The 22,389-nt window shown below is 33.3% G+C and overlaps 1 protein-coding gene across 2 annotated transcripts in view; it reads left to right on the forward strand.

Annotated features, from left to right (window-relative positions):
* Positions 1–22,389, forward strand: part of MIPOL1 (mirror-image polydactyly 1) — a 312,949-nt gene that overhangs the window by 72,685 nt on the left and 217,875 nt on the right. For both annotated transcript variants that reach the window (XM_024982072.2, XM_024982074.2), the window contains 3 exons: positions 9,967–10,198; positions 12,200–12,335; positions 13,584–13,689. In XM_024982072.2, the coding sequence (XP_024837840.1) occupies positions 9,967–10,198; positions 12,200–12,335; positions 13,584–13,689 (474 nt within the window). The remainder of the gene's footprint in view (positions 1–9,966; positions 10,199–12,199; positions 12,336–13,583; positions 13,690–22,389) is intronic.

Genomic DNA, 22,389 nt, shown 5'->3' on the forward strand with positions numbered 1-22,389 from the left:
AACAAAAACTTTAAAAAATTTGTTTAGGACCACCACTTCAAAAGCTTTTTTAAATAATAAAGCAAAATTCCGGTAAGGTGATTTATATGTCTAGTCATTGGATAACTTGAAATGTGGTATACTAAGCCATTGAATTATCTTAATCAAAGAAGAAATAACCTCACTAGTTCTTTTTGACATGTTTATTTAGAGATACAACCATGTAATGGAATGAAAGGACATAGTTTATTTTGAATTCATGTACAAGTGAATAAATTATGTGACATTCCTAGGTTTCATGATTTTTCAGGTTAATAAACTTCTATGAAGCCTTATTTTAAAATCTTAGAGCTATGTCCAGCCTCTCCCCCATCATATGTTTTTGACCTCCCCTCAGTATATATGATACACCTTATTAGAATTACACAAAACTGTGTATCTGTGCTTTTCAACATAATAGCCAATGGCTCCATGTGCTTTGAATGCTTGAAATATGAGCAATTAGAATACAAAACAATGAAAATTAAAGTTATAGTATCTTCTTCTTCTTCTTCATAAGGCTGGTTAAGCCAAAAAATAAATTAAAAACACCTCAAGAGAGTATACAATATGCAGGTAACAAGTTTGCAGTTTTTAAGCCAAAGATCCAGAAGTTACCTAATTTCTTGTGACTCCTAAATTAGAATCTCTGAAGAATAAGTACCTGTGATCTATTACCTATGGTCCTGATCATATCTAATTTCATGTGCCAGTATAGTAGTGTTCAAATTATGTTACAGAAACATGCTATTTAATTCCTTATTTTCCTGCTGTGGGAGTGAATTTACAGAAATATCCTCTTCATTTTCTTGCTATGAGATGGACTTTTCTTTCAGGATCTTTTCCTAATGTCAGGATTTCTGAGTTTTGAAGTTCTGTTATTTTTGTAATTTTTCGGCTTTATAATCTCATACAAACTTTATTAAACCATTATGTATTAACTACAAGTTGTAATTAAGCTTGTTAAGTATCTTCTCTTGTTTGTATGTATCTCATTGAACAAAGTAGCATTTTATTTATTTTCCACGTTGATGTCTTTTGATTTTAATAGAAATTTTTTTCTCAATTGTATTTTTATGTATTCTTACTACAGTTTAATAAGAAAATATTTTGCTTTTAGCCAAGTAGATACTTGCAAATAATAATAGCTAAAATTTATTGAGTGTGTTTTCTATGCTGATACTTTTCTAAGAGATTATATAATTTAAATAATTTAATTCTCATAATAACCTTTTGAGTAGGTGCTTTTTTTGTGTGCTTTTTACTGATAGGGAAATTGATGAGAAGTTTATTAATTTGGTAAAGGTCATACAGCTATGTTGTAGAGCTGGAATTCAAACTCTGTGGTCTGTCTTCAGAGTCCATGCACTCTGGTTTTGCTTGGAAACTCTAAATACACCAATATTCTACTTGGAAGGTCTGAACTTTGCTCTTGTACTCACTCATGTTAAGTGGAGTTACTATAATATGGCAGAAGTTTCTGATGTCTTTTATGTCTGGGGAGAGAAAAGCTCATATATGCATCTATATGGAAAACTAATCACCCCACACATAATAGGAAGCAAATAGTCCAAAGTATTTAGTAAAGGGAGTAAAGAGTATTTGTATACATATAGAGATAGATGATCTACATGTAACTTATCCAAGGAATTGATAGAAGTTATTAGGGGCTATGTTGAAACTAATGTTTGTTTAGAAAAATTCTTAACCATTGGAAAAAAAGACATATTCTGTTTAAAATGTAGGACTATAGTAAATCCATCATGAAATCACATTTATACTTATTCAACAGTAAAAAAAAAAAATCTTATCATTTTGATGTTTTTACATAATGTAGTGACAGTATACAAAAGAAAGAAGCGATAAACATGAGATTTTCATTCTTTTTATATTTATAAAATCTAATGCTACAATCAAAGTAACAACCTTTTCAAAAAAAGAAAGATGGAGTATAAAGAAGTGATGACCAATTATGTTAGCAAGTGTCAGACAACGTAATTACAAATTGCTTCTTTTATGGTTCATTTTAGATAGTCAGTGCCCTTGAGGAGCACCTGCATGTGAAGGAGCAAGAAATACATTTATTTGAATGCACTTGCCTGTTACACTTCCATCCTTCTTTCTCTTTTCTGCCACTGAGCTCTCAGGTACCTGTGATGTTGCTATTCTGAGTAACCCCTGTAAGATCCCTAGAGACAATTCTAGCTCAACCACTCTGAAGAAACAGCTCTGTAAACAGTATTGACCCCCCAGGGGACCATCAAATCCATTTACACAGATACCAGTTGTCACAAACTATTTACAAAGCCAGACAGGACGGAATTTCCCAGCCTCTAAGAATCCCTATTTGATTCTAACTGCCTCCTCACTTCTGTATAGTAGTTGTGAAGTAACAGTTATTTTTGGCCCTGAGTTATGATTTCTTGGATGGCATCAATGTAGCTGAGTATATTATACATTAATGTATAATTGTCTGGAGAACTGATGTCAAAGGGGATCCCAAAGCGTTCTTTTCTAGGTTAGGAAATAGTATGATGCTGTTAATTTTCTAGACTAAGGAGTTGAGAATGTGATAGCAATACGAACACTGAAATAGTTGACAATACCGATACCTCCAGCGGTAAGGGGAGAATTTGTTAGATCATGAAAATGATCCACAGAAACAATATGAAAGTCACTAGGAAGATACAGGGTCTTCACACCATATCATACAGCCGGCCAACACACAGGCATTAAGAGTTTTAAAAAGTTGTTACTAAATTCACCCAGTTTGCCCAGATGAATAAACTGGCTCTAACAATAGCAGTAGGTGGCATTTGAAGCAGACTGAGTAATAATCTTCTATAGCATTATTTTCAATGGTGACAGGATAGGTTTACATGGCAGTGATTACATTAGGTAGCATGTAAAAATATTGTATTGTAAAAATTGGAGAATATATTTGTTTTAAGTAGTTAAAATTCATATGTCCAATTAATACAGCATGCCCACAGAAGAGCAAATAAATAAAGGGATTTATTAGTCATCACAAAAAATTTCATGTTATTTGAGGAAAGTTAGATTTCATAGACATGAATTATGAAGAAAAGATTGGTAACATTCTTAAGTTCATATGAAGAAATGAATTTAAATAGTTTTAATTCTGTTAGTCCTAATGATGAAACAATTGACAATGACGTTGATTCAACACTGAAGCAAATTATTAAAGAAAGTTATAGAGTTTCCATTTCAGACCATGAGAGAGAGGCATCAACAGAATAGAGTGTTTTCTGCCTAGAGGTAAATTTGAATCGGAAGTGAGTTCTTTTAAACATTTATCTCATCTTTCAACTTGAATAGTGTATGAAACAGACCCATAACTTCACTGTTGCTACACTTTATTGATATATTGCTAATTCAATATTTTTTGCAAGTGATGGGGGTAAGACAACATCTCAACTAAAGTTTTTGGTAGCATCAACCTGTTATCACTTGGTAAAAATTTTTCTGTTGGGCCTGCAAAGTTTAGGAAAAGTAACTGAAGACTGAATTAGAGTGACTAAATGCAGTTTTCTCTTGGTTGGTGAAGGTATTAACTCAGAAATTGAATTTAAGTTGACCTTTGAATAAGGTAAAGAAAATTTGGTAAACTGAAGTATGGTACAGCACCATCTTGATATTTGACCTGAAAAGTCAAAGTGAATCATGCCTGCAACTTACTTTGAAATGTTTCAGAAAAAAATATATATGTGTAGGTAGACTGACATAGAATAAATAATAAAGCAAGTGTGGTAAAATGTTAACATTTGAGGAATCTGCATGAAGGTTATATAGGAACCCTTTGTACTATATTTGCAACATTTTAATAAGACTGGAATTATTTCAAAGTAAAAAGGTAGAAAGAGATGACTGTTGTCTACCATCAGTCAGCTTTCTCATCAGGTTCTGTCTTCTTTAGCATGTTTATGCAGCCAGTGAAGTCTTTTGCATTTGTCTTTCATCTCTGGTCTCCATTGCTTGCCTTTTTTCTGAATGACTTCAGTGTCTTGAAAGGTAGCATTCCCTGTACCTTGATACCTTCATTTATTCCTCTCCAAGTACTTCATCATCAGTCTATTTAATCAACACATTCCCAGATCTACCACATCTTGTCTTTACAATGTTACACATTTTACAAGTTTTCACTCCTCGACTATAGCATCTAGTCCTTTCAAAACACCAAATGTCTTTGTTTTTCCTAAAGCTATTTCTTCTCTTTTGTACTCGTTCTTCCTGTTCTCTTATTCTTACAGTCTGTCCGCTTTTTCTTTACTGAACTCAAACCCTTTGATAGTCCATTACTTTGCATATTTCTGTTTGTCATGGTTTGGAATAAATGCCTTTGTGAAATCATCCCACAGTCTTCCAGCTGAGCATCAGGATGTCTAGTATGTTTTGTTTGTGGTCTTTGTAGCCCTAGCATGCTCCTTAGTACATTGTCTTCAAATTATTAGATCAGTTTGTCTTCTTCACTGGACTGTAGAGTCTTTGAGGGGAGAATCTGTTTCTTACCCGTCTTTGTTTTCCCAGTACTTACCACAGGACATATCACACTGTGGCATTTCCATGGATGATTATTAAGTGAAAGTGAAGTCACCCAGTCATGTCCGACTCTTTGCGACCCCATGGACTGTAGTCTACCAGGCTCCTCCATCCATGGGATTTTCCAGGCAAGAATACTGGAGTGGGTTGCCATTTCCTTCTCCAGGAGATTTCCCAACCCAGGGATTGAACCCAGGTCTCCCACATTGTAGGCAGATGCTTTACCATCTGAGCCACCAGGGAAGTCATTAATTAGTAAATAATAGGGTCAAACTTTCTATACAAATGATCAAATTCTGATATAAGGTAATGCAGTATGGCAGAGTACAGGACTGTTGAGACCATTCAGAGGATTTAAGGAAGACTTGCTAAAATAGTTTGTCCGAAAAAAAAAAAAAAAGGTAAAAAGCAGACAGGAAGGAAAATTTTATAAGTCACCTTGTTTACTTTAAAGTAAAATTAAATTCTCATTAGAAGAATATGGATAGTTTCAGATCAGTCTCCAAATATCTGATGAACAGTTGCAGTTAGGAATCTAAAACCTTTTACTACAGAACAAGATTAGAAACATCCAGAAATAGAGCCAAATCACATAGTATGAATTCTTCAGAAGTATTAAACATTTAGAATTAAAACCCAGAAGTGCATTAGAAGTTTATGAGTTTATTTTGAAAATACTTCAAGAGTTAATGATTACTCGGATCCAGGAGGGATCAGTCAAGAACCCTCTTATTGGCAAGGTTCCATGTCTGCTCTGTTTGAAGAAGATATCACATTCACAGGTGAAAAGACCTAATTTACCAAGAGTTCAGGGATCACAAAATTTGACGTTAGGTAAGCTGAAGTGGAAAAGAAATGCAAAAAAGCAAAATGGCTGTCTGAGGAGGCCTTACAAGTAGCTGTGAAAAGAAGAGAAGCGAAAAGCAAAGGAGAAAAGGAAAGATACAAGCATCTCAATGCAGAGTTCCAAAGAATATCAAGGAGAGAGAAGAAAGCCTTCCTCAGTGATCAGTGCCAAGAAATAGACGAAAACAACAGAATGGGAAAGACTAGAGATCTCTTCAAGAAAATTAGAGATACCAAGGGAACATTTCATGCAAAGATGGGCTCGATAAAGGACAGAAATGGTATGGACCTAACAGAAGCAGTAGATATTAAGAAGAGGTGGCAGGAATACACAGAAGAACTGTACAAAAAAGATCTTCATGACCAAGAGAAGCACGATGGTGTGATCACTGACCTAGAGCCAGACATCCTGGAATGTGAAGTCAAGTGGGCCTTAGAAAGCATCACTACGAACAAAGCTAGTGGAGGTGATGGAATTCCAGTTGAGCTATTTCACATCCTGAAAGATGATGCTCTGAAAGTGCTGTACTCAATATGCCAGCAAATTTGGAAAAGTCAGCAGTGGCCACAGGACTGGAAAAGGTCAGTTTTCATTCCAATCCCAAAGAAAGGCAATGCCAAAGAATGCTCAAACTACCGCACAATTGCACTCATCTCACATGCTAGTAAAGTAATGCTCAAAATTCTCCAAGCCAGGCTTCAGCAATATGTGAACCGTGAACTTCCTGATGTTCAAGCTGGTTTTAGAAAAGGCAGAGGAACCAGAGATCAAATTGCCAACATCCACTGGATCATGGAAAAAGCAAGAGGGTTCCAGAAAAACATCGATTTTTGCTTTATTGACTATGCCAAAGCCTTTGACTTTGTGGATCACAATAAACTGTGGAAAATTCTGAAAGAGATGGGAATCCCAGACCACCTGACCTGCCTCTTGAGAAACCTACATGCAGGTCAGGAAGCAACAGTTAGAACTGGACACGGAACAACAGACTGGTTCCAAATAGGAAAAGGAGTATGTCAAGGCTGTATATTGTCACCCTGCTTATTTAACTTCTATGCAGAGTACATCATGAGAAAGGCTGGGCTGGAAGAAGCACAAGCTGGAATTAAGATTGCCGGGAGAAATATCAATCACCTCAGATATGCAGATGACACCACCCTTATGGCAGAAAGTGAAGAGGAACTAAAAAGCCTCTTGATGAAAGTGAAAGTGGAGAGTGAAAAAGTTGGCTTAAAGTTCAACATTCAGAAAACAAAGATTGTGGCATCTGGTCCCATCACTTCATAGGAAATAGATGGGGAAACAGTGGAAATAGTGTCAGACTTTATTTTTTTGGGCTCCAAAATCACCAGATGGTGACTGCAACCAAGAAATTAAAAGACGCTTACTGCTTGGAAGGAAAGTTATGACCAACCTAGATAGCATATTGAAAGGCAGAGACATTACTTTGCCAACAAAGGTCGTCTAGTCAAGGCTATGGTTTTTCCAATGGTCATGTATGAATGTGAGAGTTGGACTGTGAAGAAAGCTGAGTGCCGAAGAATTGATGTTTTTGAACTGTGGTGTTGGAGAAGACTCTTGAGAGTCCCTTGGACTGCAAGGAGATGCAACCAGTCCATTCTGAAGGAGATCAGCCCTGGGATTTCTTTGGAAGGAATGGTGCTAAAGTTGAAACTCCAGTACTTTGGCCACCTCATGCGAAGAGTTGACTCATTGGACAGGACTCTGATGCTGGGAGGAATTGGGGGCAGGAGGAAAAGGGGACACCAGAGGATGAGATGGCTGGATGGCATCACTGACTCGATGGACTTGAGTCTGAGTGAACTCCGGGAGTTGGTGATGGACAGGAAGGCCTGGCGTGCTGCGAATCACGGGGTCGCAAAGAGTTGGACATGACTGAGCGATTGAACTGAACTGAACTGAAGCTGAAGTGGGGGCTTCCCAGGTGGCACAGTGGTAAAGAATCCACCTGCCAGTGCAGAAGACATGGGTTCAATCCCTGGAGTAGGAAATGGCAACCTGCTCCAGTATTCTTGCCTGGAAAGTTCTATGGACAGAGGATGCTGGTGGGCTACAGTCAATGGGGTTGCAAAGAGTGAGTGCTTGTGAGTGCCTGTGTACTCAGTGCATGACTGAGCACACGAGAGAGAAGCTGAAGTAAGAAAGAGAGCTATAAATGTGGTAATGAAAAGTAATATAGATATCAGGGATGAGGTAAAGTCAGCACTCAGAGTTAGAAATAAAAACTAAATGAAGAGAGATGTTACATTACATCCAGAAATACAGAGGTGAACACCTGGGACAAGTTGCAGATAATGATATGTTTGTTCTCAAAAACAGGTCAGAGAGTTAAGACTTAAGATTCTGAAGCAATTGATAAGGTGTTGCCATGGGGCACGCAGAAACCTTGTGTGCTGCAGTCCGTGGGGTCGCAAAGAGTTGGACGCACCTGAGCGACTGAACAGCAACAGTAACAGTGGGGAACTGGGGGCTTTTCCTTACTGGCTATGCTCCTTGGCTTATCCTTTTACCTGTTGAAGAATCTTTGTACTTCATAAACTGAAGAATAGCATAGGGCCTAATATGAATTGTTGTCTTCTGATATGCCTCTGGAGACAATTTTTGTTGTTTTGATATTGTTTTCTATAGCTGTAATTTTCTTTAAATTACTTTAAAAGTCATAGGTGTTCAGGATGGGGAACACATGTATACCTGTGGTGGATTCATTTTGATATTTGGCAAAACTAATACAATTATGTAAAGTTTAAAAATAAAAAAAAAAAAGTCATAGGTGCTAAAAAGCCTGGTCTGTTAATGATATTATCTAGTGATATTCCATAGTGTCCATTTATAAAATTTTATAATACCTCTTTCATATTTGGGGGTACTAATACCAGCCTATTCTAGAAATGTAGCATGATGAACATCTACAGCAGACCAGGTGTTTTGAAATTTCAAGAACCAACAAATAACCTTCAGATACATATAATTGTTAAAGTTTAAAACAGAATATAATGAAATATCATAGATATGTAATTATGATAGCATATTTTCCCAGTTTATGCCCTCAGTGAATTTAAGAGTAATTGACCAAAAATGAATATTTTCTGGTTTAGCATTCAGCCACCAATAGACAATGTCCAGGACTTGGAGTGTATGACTGGCTATACCTAATTTCAGCATATATATATATAAGCAAAGAATTTCTTCTGGAAGAATGAGTGCTTTGTGAGGGGTACCTTATTTATGTTTCTCTATTTTATTTTTATTGTAAAACTACTCTTCTGCCTCAAAAGGATTTTAAGTGTGACAAATTAAAGAAGGCATCATAAACAAGCAGGTGCGATTCACCTGCTTTTTAAAATTGACGAATTGTTTCTATTGGAAATAATAAAGTACTGGTTTCAATCAGTATTTGTGGTCATTGATCTGATTTATTGGTTAAGAGAGTTTGTTTTGTTCACTTGTCTATGTGTCATTTTCTCCCCGGAATTTCACTATAAATCAGATATACACTGTTCCTTTGAATAGCTATTTAATAGTTACAGCTTGAGGTAGCTCATTTTTATGAGATAGCCAAGCTTTTCAAAATATTCTCTAATTTATTATACATATCTGATGAAAGGTAAGTTAAAAATAATTCTCCTTGTATTATTTCCCTTTTAATATGATGATGCTTATTATCAAAATAATAGCTAACATTTATTGATGGGCCAAACAGTAGGCCAAGTACTTTGTCTTCATTAATTCAGTTAATCCTTGCAGCAACTCAAGTAAGCAGTATTATGTTTCCATTTAACAAAGTCTGAGGCATGGATGGGTAAAGTAACTTGCCCAAAGTTATATGTTTGGCAAAGACGAGATTCTAACTCAGTCTGACACCAGAATCCCATGCACATTATCACTTCACTGTAATCAGTTAACTTACCATATCCTGTTTTTCAAATTCTAGGAAAAAAAAGTAATGTATAAAATAATAACCTAAATCAGTGGTTCCCAGCCTTGATTTTATACTAGACTCCTGTGATCACACCCAGGGATCTTGATTTAGTTAGTATAAGGTGAACCTGAGCTTTAGGATTTTTAGAAACTCCTCAGCTGATGTAGACTTCCCTGCTGGCTAAGCCGGTAAAGAATTTGCCTGCAATGCAGGAGACACAGGTTCAATCCCTGGATCAGGAAGATCCACTGGAGAAGGGAATGGCAGCCCATTCCAGTATTTCTTGCCTGGGAAATCCCATGGACAGAGGCTACAGTTCATAGGGATGCAAAGATTTGGACACAACCGAGTGGCTAAACACACACACAGCTGATGTACACTTAAGGTTGTAAACCACCATCCTACTCTGCTGTCTGACTGGAAATGGAAGCATTAATAGCAAGATCACCCTGTACATGTTTGTCTGATTACAATAGGAGTAAGGTTAGTAAGTGCGTGTTTAAAGCTACGAGACCACTTATTTACAGAAAAATACTCTTTTGATCTGTTTAATATGTAACGATGTCTTAAATATCATGTTTTTATTTTGTTTTAAATGCAGACATAACCCATAGTTACCTTGAACAAGAGACTACAGGCAGAAATAAAAATACCCAGCCAGATGAGCAACTGCCTGTGAATTCTAAGGGAAGCATGCATCAGAAATCCAATGAATTAGTTAATGAAGCTACATATGAGAGCACAGAACTGCCAGAGCAGAGATCAAGGAATTTTCAAGTCGTCAGCCCTCATCCAGGTGACGAGACAGCTCACTGCACTGCAGGAAAATCCAAGTGAGTGCTAGCACCCTTAGATTTAGAAAGTAAGAATTGGGAGAACTTTTCCTTCCTCTCTTCTTCCCTCTGTTGCTCCCTTTCTTTTTAATGTGGCCCTAATTTGATGTATGGTTAACTTATTAGAATTTGGGGAGTTTTCTGCTATTTTCATTACGTTAATATAATGTGTCTAAGTCACTGAGTGAAAAAGCACAGGATGAGCCTGAATGAAGATCATGAGGATTTATTTTTTAATTGTTTTGTTTTTGTTTGTTTGGTCCTGAGGTTTTATATTTTGTTGAGTATTGTTTTAAGTGACCTTTCATTAAGGATCTGGAAATAACTATTACATTGATGAAAATGGTATATTTTTCATCAGAACCATAACTTGGCAGCTCCACGAAAAGACAAGCCCAAAGATATGTTTTGCTTTTGGTCAGCACTGTTCTTCATTTAAATGAGTTTGACTTCTTTTAGAAGGGTCACCTACTCTCCTGTTTACATTCCTTGATATTTTACATTTTGTAGTTTCTACCCATTCACTTTATCTACCTATTTTATGAAGAGATTTGAATTTGTGACACCTGTGACTTTTTCCTTAAAAGAGTAAAATACTTTGATAATTAGTCATGTACTATGAAAATATTGCTACATTTAAAGATTCTCAATGACTAATTTATAATTATATTGAAATATAAATATTGTATTTTCAGTCTAGACAAAGTCATATTTATGGAATACTTTTTAACAGAGTTTTATGTAGGAATACCTGTTTCTATTTACTTAAAAATTATGAAATAGGTATGTTAATGAATATTGATATATAATGAAGTAGATAATGTTAATATGTTCCACCCTCTTGGCAGTCAGTTATAGTCTTATGAAAGTACAGATTGGAGTATATTTTTGGGAAGTAGGGATGAATGAAAAGGTGATAAACTTTATAACTACATAGGAAAGGTAAATAGTAGAGACTGGGCTAAAGTCATCTACTTTTTCCTTCCCATCCTTTATAGTACTTGCTAACAAGTTAATTATTGTTCTCAAATAGCATACACATTGTCAAAAATTTATTTTGCTTACCCCTAAGTGTCACAGGAATAGGTTTTCATTTTTAATATGCTGTGACTTTAATAATGAAAATATGATATTCTGTCATTTATAATGAAAAATTATTTGTTGTTCCCAGTTTCAGAAAAGTAAAAATGTATCTGGAGTCCTGACCAAAAGTACGAATTGAATTAATATTCATAACCCATTAAAAACTGAATTCTTTAATTGTACTGAACCATCAATGGCACCCCACTCCAGTACTTTTGCCTGGAAAATCCCATGGATGGAGGAGCCTGGTGGGCTGCAGTCCATGGGGTCGCTAAGAGTCGGATACGACTGAGCAACTTCACTTTCACTTTTCACTTTCATGCATTGGAGAAGGAAATGGCAACCCACTCCAGTGTTCTTGCCTGGAGAATCCCAGGGACGGAGGAGCCTGGTGGGCTGCCGTCTATGGGGTCACACAGAGTCGGACACGACTGAAGTGACTTAGAAGTAGTAGTAGTAGTAGTAGTAGTAGTAGTAGCAGTAGTAGTAGTATGCATCTCTATGGTGGTGGTGGTTTAGTCGCTAAGTTTTGTCCAACTCTTGCTACCCCACAGACTCCAGGCTCCTCTGTCTGTGGGATTTCCCAGGCAAGAGTACTGCAATGGGTTGGCATTTCCTTCTCTCTCGGATCTTCCTGACCCGGGGATCAAACCTGGGTCTCCTGCATGAATCTTTATAGTTATTACCAAATGTTTTTCACAGATTTAACTCTTCCTTGTGAGATTGGTGTATTAGTACCTCTGTGAATTTGTGATGTTTATGCTTTTTCATCCATAGTATTTTCTTAAGAGAAATTTTATATTAAGTAATTTTACACATTTATTGTTAAACTTGTTTCCCTGTTTGAAGTATAAAATGTACAGATCCTGTAGAGTGGAAATTATGTGTATATTGTTTTAATAGTTTTCTTCATTACAGCATCATGGACCACAGAAGTAATGATTTGCATTGCGAATGTACGAATCCTTGTCAGGTTACTTCAGATTTCAGTAAAGAGGAGACAATAGCGTTGCTTCTAAAAGAATTGAACATTCTCAAAGCAAGCAATAAAAAGGTACAGTATAGAAAGTCTGATAATTGTAGAGCATACTTTTAGTTATTGGCCTTCTAAGTTTGCTGTCACTCATCATAATTCAGTTTTATTGTGTACTTTAATTCTGGAACAGTAGCTTTATGCCGTTGCCATACCATGCCATTCAGGGTATGATTGAATTGAGACATGGGCTATGAAGAGCAGTTTCTTTTGTTTCCTGTCTTGGTGGCTTGCAATATCACTCGCTTTTTCATAATCTGTAGTACTTTTCATAGGTGCCTATAAAATTCAAGTTTTACTTCATTGGTTTCATGTTACTTTCTTAACTTTTTTTCTTTGTAGTATCTGTGCCCTGTGCTCAGTACTATATGTAAACTTTAAAGTAGCAAGGCTTGGAAATATTGTCATTTACCTTGTGTTATCTTATATTGCTGTATTTTGTCCAATCTAATTTATCATGTCACTTCTGACTCTTTTTCTAGTTACATTCCTTTGAGCTTTAAGTAATATTATTAAATAATGTTCATTTTCTATGCTTGCTGGTTTTTTTTTTAACCTCTATATACTTTTCTGATTCTAATATTCTATTTGTTTGACCTAATCAAACTGAAACATGATGTTAGGAGTGTCGATCATGTCTGATGGAAAACAACACAAACGACAAAAGCCGAGGGAGAAATTAAAAATAAAACATTTGGAAGGACTCCATATGAAAGCATGAGATATTTTCTGTACTTTCATCTAGCAGTTATTTATTGCATACCAATTATGAATCAGGTGCCAGTGCCAACTTAAATGGAAGTTGATGGCATAGCATTCTCAAAGGGAGATTTGTATCAAATATTAAGATTATTATCTTAATTAATTTTGTTTCAAAATATTAGAATTACTAAGAGAAGCTGTAATTTGTGCTATCCTTTATTTTATTACAATGATCCCTTCCAAGCCTTTTGCTTTAAGACAAAAGAATTTATCAGATTGCTTTTTGTCACAGTATATTTAATAATAATAATGTTCCTTCTTTAATTTCATTTGCCTATTAAGTGTATATTAAAATGTTTTTATAATTATTATGTCATTTCAGGTAATTATTATTTTGTAAATTATCTTAAAACCTTAAAGATTGTTTTTTCCCAAGAGTTATATATTCATAAAGTTAATATGTTATTCTATAAGGGTTTAGAGAAAGTAAAAATTAACACTGGGATTAATTATATTTGTGCAAGGGATATATTCGTAAGAATCCATGTTTTTTTCAATGTTTTTTAGCTTCAAGAAAAACTGAGTAAAGAAGATAAAGAACACAGAAAACTGAAGCTTAAACTGGAACTCCAAGAAAAAGCAACAGAAGCTCAAATTGCTGAAAAGACAGCAGGTATTGCATATGAGTATTAACATATGGCATTAAAAATCATACGCAAAGCTGTTATCTGATGTGGCTTGGTGAATACTAGCATGCTAACTTATTTGCCAAAGGAGGGAAAGCTCTGGCTCTTTTTTTTTTTTTTTTTTTGGGGCTGCTTAGAAAATAGGTGGCTTTAACATCCTGGTACTGGTATTAGTGAGAGCTTTACCTGTATTCATACTGATTTGGGCATTAAATGCATTGTTAACACCATGTCAATCCAATCACAAAAAGGTTGTTTGTTTTGTTGGAAGGGCCTGAACAAACAAGGGGGAATAATGATTACCAGTGCCTCTACCTTTCATCCCAGCGGTTCAGATACCACTTATTGTTTTAGCTTGTTGAGAGGAAATACTTCTTTGTATGAAGATAGTCATATATTCATTGCCAGTGGAAACCTACATTTGATTCAAAAATCTGTTTTGTGAAGTTAATTTTCATCTGATGACATGGATGATGATGAAGATAATGTATTCTCTGAAAAGATTAAAGTAAAAGATTGCCTGAGTTGAAGATTATAAATGACTGCCTAAAATATGTTTTGGAGTCTATGTTCATTCATGAGTCTTTGTGAGGAGAAAATTTTTTAAATGTATCTGTGATGTGTTACAGATATGGTCAATTATCTCTGATGTACTCTTTCTCTTGCTTTCTCTCCTTCCCTAAATCACTTTATGAATCACTTACCCTGGTTGCCTTATATGAAATAATTCTGGTATTTTAGGTCAGAGATACAATTAACAGGTATAATATGTCTTCAAAACATTACTGTGCAAAGTAGAACATCACTAAGAAAATATAACAAAGATGATGAGAAATAAATATTCCAGCCAAATACCAGATATTTGTTTTTCGATTAATGTTAAACTACTGTGAATTTTTTGTTTCTTTTTTAGTGGGAAAATATGAAAGTAATGTATTTTAAGGAAAATTAACAGTATGTTAAAATGGATAGTTCAAATATAAATTTAGAACACTTAAGTTTCTTGGCTTTTTATAATCAAATATGTGTACTAATTGCTAGAATGGTATTATAAGAAATACATCTGTTTTTAGTGTTTGCGTTATAATTTAACTTTGTATATGTCTTTCAGATATAATTTATTAAGGTTTAAGCCATTGTGATTTATTGAAAATCATGAATTAATATGTCTACATAGCTCATTTATCTCTTAGAGGGGAAAACTGATTAAGCATATTTATTCTTTAAACTTTTGTATAGTATAGCTAATCGTATACTTTAAATATTTATTTATTGGTATATATTTAAGGATTCCCTATGACTAAACAGTATGAGTCATGCCTGCATAAGATGGAAAGAATTTGATTGCTTTATGATTCTTGTTAATCAAATTTTCTCATTAATGACAAAATACTTTAATGTTGAATGTTTGAAAGATGTTTAGTATATTTCTATAACGTCCTAAGTTGATGAAAATGAAAGTGCTATATAGTTTCTCTGGAGCTAAGTAATACTGTTTTAAATCAAAATATTCCATATTAAAAGAAATACATGCTAAAACATCTGGACATTGAAAATTGCAAATAGGATACAAAAATGTACATCTATAGTTTTTTCAAATAAAATGATAATTAAAATATGTGATATTCTAAGGAAATAGCCATTTTCTTTAAGTATATGATTTGTAAATATTTATATAAATAAGAATATTTGTATCAGTATCAGTTATGATAGCAATAAATTTAGGTACATTTATGGTATGAGACATCATGCAATAATTTAAAACTATTTATGAAGAATATTTAATGATATGAAAAAAACTTTATGACTCAAAGTTAAGTGAAAATTAGGGGTAAGCTGTATTCTTGATATAATTTTTGTTAAAAAACTATATATACATATATGTAATATAAAATTAGAGTCAAATTTTGGTTTTGTGAATGGATGTGTAAATGCTTCAGTTACCAGTTTTCTGCCTTTTCAGGTTTTTTGCATTGAGCATGGATTAGATTTACTATTATAAAAAGTAAATGTTACTTTTAAAAGATGTGATTTTTTTTTTTTGTTACTTGCTCTCTAATCTTAAAATCATTCCTGCGATAGGTTTGACACATAAAGATTATATAAACCAAAATTCTATGAAATCCATGTAATGGCTTTGATCAAATCTTGCAATTTTACCTGTGCTGTTTTTCTTGTCTTTCTGATTTTCCCCTTATTTATTTTTATGTCTCTATTATGTAACATATATGTTTTTTTTTAGTTCATCTTATCTCCCCCCCAGTTGATAGTATAATTCATAAGAATCTTGTATAGTCAAAACCATATAAAAGCAAAACGTTCCCAGTACTCTGTGAGACAGACTGAAGCAACAGGAAGACTATAAGCTTTCAAATCAGATGGACTAAGGTTCAAATCACAGCTTTGACCCTTAATACCAACCATGTGCCTTTGGGCAAGTTACTTATTAGCCTCTCCTGGTTTACTTTCTCCCATGTCAGATGTAAATATTAACTAATTTACCAGATTATTTTAAGGATTAGAGATAATGTATAGAAGCACCTAGAGTATAACTGGTACTCAGTAAATTGTAGCTAATATTAATATTTGGTTACTTTTATCTTTATGAAATTCTTAAACCTTTGATAATGTCAGAAGTCATGATAATATTTTTATTCTGTTTAGATTTCAGTTAGAATTTATAGTTTACTATTAATAGATTTTAAGAGGGAAATAAAGAGAAAAGTGAAAGAAGAAGGTTTGGAAACCAGGATTGGATGATGAGAAAAATTACTGAAAAATGTATTATCACTAATACATTTTACTTAAATATGGATCTGAAATGAAATAGGATGCACAAGGTTTGGGTTTTAATCTGATATATACTTATGGTAAACCTTCATGTAGACTGTTACTGTTTCCTTTGCTTCTCTGTTAGTTTTTAATGTGAATAATGTACTATCATTGTAAAGTGATTTCATGAGTTTGAAGTGCAGTTGTATCCTGTATCGATAAAATCTCAAATTGTTGACTTTTTACCTTCCCCTTCTTTTTTGACAGCAGCAGCAGCAGCAGCATCACTGCCATTGATACTTTTAGTAGGCATTTAATTGGAACTATGCTAACTACTTTAAAAGTTAAACAAGGAATATTTATTGAAGGGTTTGTATGTACTAGACACTGTGCTAGGCACTAAATATGCATCAGCAAATAAGACAGATTTGGTATTTCAGACATGTCTTTTTGTTTGCAGTCACTTCTTATTCATAATACGTCATTGTAGTAGATGGTGGTAAATGCTTACTTAGACTTTGGATTCAGACCTTTGTTCTAATCTTTTTACTACTTATCATGTGTAAGTGACAGCCTCTCTAAGATTTGGTTAAAACCTACTTAATAGGTTGCTGTGACATTTAAGTGAAATAATGTTTATGAAGTAGTTAACCCATTAGAAAGCACTCAATAAGTGGTAATTATGATGATAAGGAGATGATATTAGCATCTTGTTTCCTTAAGACTTCTTGATCTAATAGGGGGCATATCAAGTGTAGCTAATATAAATAACTATTTCATAGTTACTTATATATAGTTTTGTTTTTTATATTCCATGTTAAAAATACATATTTTACTTACTTCATTTTATCCACATAGATTTTAGTTTTCCCTGACTTTTCAGAATTAAATTTGTTTGGAAAGTTTGAAAATATGAAAATTTTTAAAATCTCTACCAAGAAGAAAATAAAGGAAAATATATGCTACATAGGTCTTACTGTGTTTTAATTCATTAAATTATACATGTGGATAATATGATGTAAATTATTGGCGTGTATGACCTTCAGATACTAGGAGATATTTCAGAGAAGCACAACTAAAACATTGTCCTTTAAGTAAGTATCTTTTCTCATCTAAATAAAAGTGATTAAATCACAAACACTTCAAAATTTCATTTATTTAAATTGATTTTGACAGAGATAGTATTGTATTACCTTATTTGCATCCACTTAATTCAATTTCTCTTAGGTGAGTGATGTTATTACTTTTAAAAATAATTTGTTAATAAACCTTTCATTTTTCTGAAACAATCTCAGTGGACATTTTTTAGTGTTTAATATCTTAATTTTTATTAACCTATTGCATTTATAGTATACAGATGATGTGTGAATTTTTGCACACAGAATATTTATTTAGTTTTTTAAGTTATTTTTGTGACATTTAGAATATTTATATTTCTTTAAAAGCCTTATTTTTCTATTTCTTAAACCCTATCTTTAGAATCTTTCCTCTATATGTTATTTTTCTTTCTTGCATGTCATCCATTAAAGATTAGCTGTGGAAGGTTGGAGCATGGAGAGATTATGAATGACAGAACAACTGCTGTAGAATAATAATCAGTTTTTGGTATTTAATGCTGTTTGACTTTTGCAGACACATTTCTTATTAACCTTTGGTACAAAGAGAAATCCAGGTTCCTGATATCTCATGGAGAAGATGAATTTGAGATCCTCTTCCAATTAAACTGAAATAAGGCCAATATTGGGTTTTAGCCAAAATAACTCCTTAGTTCCTTATATAAATCTATCTGTTTCTTAGTTACATTTTACATATAATTCGGTGGTTATGTAGTTTGCTTATTAGTTAGCATACCATACTGATTCTGCAAGCATTTAATCCACCTTTTCTTGGTAAACAAATTCTTTTCTGTGCATCCAAATTTAGACTGCTAGTAAAAACAATTAAGTCTTTCTTATTACAGAGAATTCTCATTTATTTTTGGTAGAGACAAAATAAGTTTATTGTCCAAAGCATCAGAACCTAGAATCCCTGAAATATGTAACTTATGTTTTTCTATTCAGACTAATATGTAAATGTTAAAAGTGTAGATATATCATCTACTGTTGTAGCAAATATATTAAGATACCCAACTAATTAACACATAAAAATAAAAATTGTTGTAAGAAAATATGTACATTGTTCTCTTGTAAAAAAATTATTTGTTACTATATACCGTATCTCTGATGATGCTGATCATATAATGATTAAGAAGAACAAGAGTCATTTAGTTTGGTATATCAGAAGAACAGAAAATAACATACTGTTACTTTTAAGAAATAATACACATTGGAATTCCATTTCTCTGTGTATATAATGGGCATTGGACTTCCCAGGTGGCACTAGAGGTAAAGAACCCACCTGCCAATGCAGGAGACGAAAGAGGTGCAGGTTCAGCCCCTGGGTCAGGAAGATCCCTGGAGGAAGGCATGACAACCCACTGCAGTATTTTTGCGTGGAGAATCTCATGAACAGAGGAGCCTGGCAGTCTCCACGCCATAGGTTCACAAAGAGTTGGATACGACAAAAGCGACTTAGCATGCACGTGTGCATAGGGCATTAATAAAATATGCTAGCCTTTAATCTAAAACCTAAATGCTGTAACAGTATTAATATAATGATACAGAGGATGAGATGGCTGGATGACATCACTGACTCAATGGACATGAGTCTGAGTGAACTCCGGGAGATGGTGATGGACAGGGAGGCCTGGCTGCTGTGATTCATGGGGTCTCAAAGAGTTGGACACGACTGAATGACTGAACTTAACTGAACTGAACCGAACACCACATATATCTCTGTTGCATATTTATTAATTTGGAAGAAAAAAGGATTTCAAGAATATGACTAGTTATTTCAGATTAAAACAAAAAGGTCCATATCTGTGAAATGCAGCAAGTAGAAATATTGATAGAATGCAAATTATATTACTATCTTTGGCTGTAGAATCCTTTGAGTATTAAAATTGTAATGAGAGGTAGGTCAGATAATGCTTACAGGTAGAGTACGGCCAATTTTATAACCTCCCTCCCTAGAAAAGTTTGTATTTTTCTGGAAACAACAAAATGAACATGAGAAAACAAAAACCATTATACATAACAATGACCAACAATTGGAAATATTTTACTAGGTATAGCATGCTATGGACTTTAGCATGATCAAGCATTTGAGAGCTTATCATGCAATTTGGGTATTTAAAACAAAAATAACAAAAGACTTCTCAAAAAATGATTCCTGACTTTTTGCATATGTTTAATTAATTCTAAAGAGGAAAATGTTTAGGTAACAATTATATTTCACAGAATTTTCCCGTTGGTATCTATTAAAATTTAAAGTGTATATTCTGTGCAGAAAATAGGTTAAATACCCCTTAAAATTATATCTCAAAAGTGCATAAAATAATTGATTTTAATACTTCAGAGATAAGCTTATCTCTTTCACATTAAAAATTGTAGCTAATATCAGATATATTGAAGGTTTGAATGTAAAGATCACATTTTTAGAAAGTGTTTTATATAGTCTTGGCATTATTTGTACTAAATACGTGTATGTAATGATGGCAGGTTTTGCCAGAAAGTTGCTGTTTTAATAGTTTTGCTCCTTAAACTTAGTATTTTGTATAATTTTCTAATTAATCTTTGGCAGTTTCTATACTCTTGGGAAGTATAAATTTATAGCAAGTTTACAGAGGAAAATTTTAAAACATAGTAAAAAGCTTAAAAAGCTGATTTTTAATGTAGTAATCATACTTGTAGGAATTTTCCTAAGTCACTGTCTATGTACATACATAAAGATTTGTGTAGAAAGATGGTCATTACAGTGTGGTTCATATAGTGAATAATTGGAAATGGTGTAAAATCTTATTTTAGGAGCATCCTGGTTCAGTCAAATATGTCATGTCCTTATGATAAAAGTCTATTCTATTCTATTTTATACCTTTGATGAATACTAAAGAATATGAAAACATGTTCTATTTATCTTAAATATACACAGAAAATTACAAAACTATGCAAAATATTTCCGTCTCCACATTTTTACAGTGAGTGTATTATTTTTCAATCAAAAAAGGTTATTTATAGAATAATCGTGTAAAATGTTGAACATTTATCCCAGTTTTAGAAAAATAATATTCTGGTTTATTAAAGAAATTCTGAAGAAATAAGTTGAATTCAGCAATGTAATGCCAAGAACAGAACCATCAAACTACTTGAAGTATGTTGGTTAGTTCCCTAGTGGTGTGTGATATTTACCACCTGTGTTTAATTTACAATAAACAACTCATGCCAAGAAAGAGAAATTATAAATGTTAAGGAAATTAAGATATAGTGTAATATTTGTGGTTCTGGAATGTATACATATTATGATTTCATAAAACATTAAATATTATTTGCAAGGAATTCATGTAACCTCATGTAAAGCAATAATAAAAAATATTCATACAATATGAAATTTGGTAATCTTTAACCAAACTATTACCTATATTTATTGCTTAGAATTTTGGAATTTGAATTATAATCAGTGATTATTTCATATGTTTCAAATTCAAATCCTAATGATTTCTTCTTCCCTCTCTGCAGTTCAGCCTTTTCTATTTAAATAACTACCTTGAGGATGTTAAATGGATTCTTTTTCTTGGGAAGTGTCTGTCTTCCAAATTATGTTATTTAGAAAATTATGATTTGATGTTTAAACTAGAATGTTTTCCAATAAACCGTCTTCTACTGTATTTTAAAAGTAGTTTGAGAAGTGTAGAATATGGGTTTGTCAATAGACTTGGGTTCTACTAAGAAAATATGTACTGTCTTGACTCAATAAACTCATACTTAGTTTGGTTCAGCTTCTTCATATTTACTTTTGCCCATATTAGAAAACAATTAGCTTACTAAACAAATTTGAGTATTTAGGGGTGGGGACTGGGGTGATCCTCTCTGAATCTTTCTCATTTGACTAAGAATTATAGGATATTTGATAACCATGTTTAAAAATGGAGATATCCAAATATTATTGTAAACACCCAATGATTTGTTTTACCTACAATACAAGTATTTTACTTGGTTGGCTTACATAGTAGCTAATAATATTTGTTAATGTAATTTAACTGCTGTGAACCTTTACTGAACAAATATTGAAATTTATTCAAGTCAAAGAAAGAGAATCTCTAATGACTTTTGTTAAAGCTTCTATTTAATAGTTAAGGAGAAAAGTTTGTATGACATACGAGATGCAATTAACAGTAGATTTTACATTTAATAAAAAGAAAGAAGCATACGTATTTGCTTTATTCATTCCATCATAATTTGCATTAGAGCTGTGGGTGTTTAATGAGCAAATTCCAACTAAAATGCTATATTGATTTTCTAGTGAACTTTGTAATAGTCATCTACCTTGGAAAAGCTCTGTGTTTACAATTAAGTTTTCTTTACTAAAAATGTTTGAGAGTTGCATATTGATTCTTTAAAAGTACTGAATTCTAGAAAAAGAGTCAGGTTTTTCATAATCAACAAATTTCACATATAACCTAGTATAGTTGTTGAAATTATTATTTTGTAATACTTTTGGGAAACTTTTCATAACATTTATAAAATGCATAATCAGATTTTGTGTGCGTGTGTGTTTTATGGTATTTTAAATTTTAACCTTAGAATATTCCTTTAAATGCACACATTATTCATATATTTAGAATTGATACAGCATTATAGAGGAAAAAAAACGGTTTCTCTTTATCACATAGGACCAAATAAACTCTTGATGTAAAGCATTTATCCTTAAGCATAGAGATAGTGAAAGTCACTCAGTTGTGTCCAACTCTTTGCGACCTCATGGACTATAGAGTCCATGGAATTCTCCAGGCCAGAATATTGGAGTGGGTAGCCTTTCTC

This window comes from Bos taurus, chromosome 21 (assembly GCF_002263795.3).
Source record: "Bos taurus isolate L1 Dominette 01449 registration number 42190680 breed Hereford chromosome 21, ARS-UCD2.0, whole genome shotgun sequence".
Classification (NCBI taxonomy): domain Eukaryota; kingdom Metazoa; phylum Chordata; class Mammalia; order Artiodactyla; family Bovidae; genus Bos; species Bos taurus.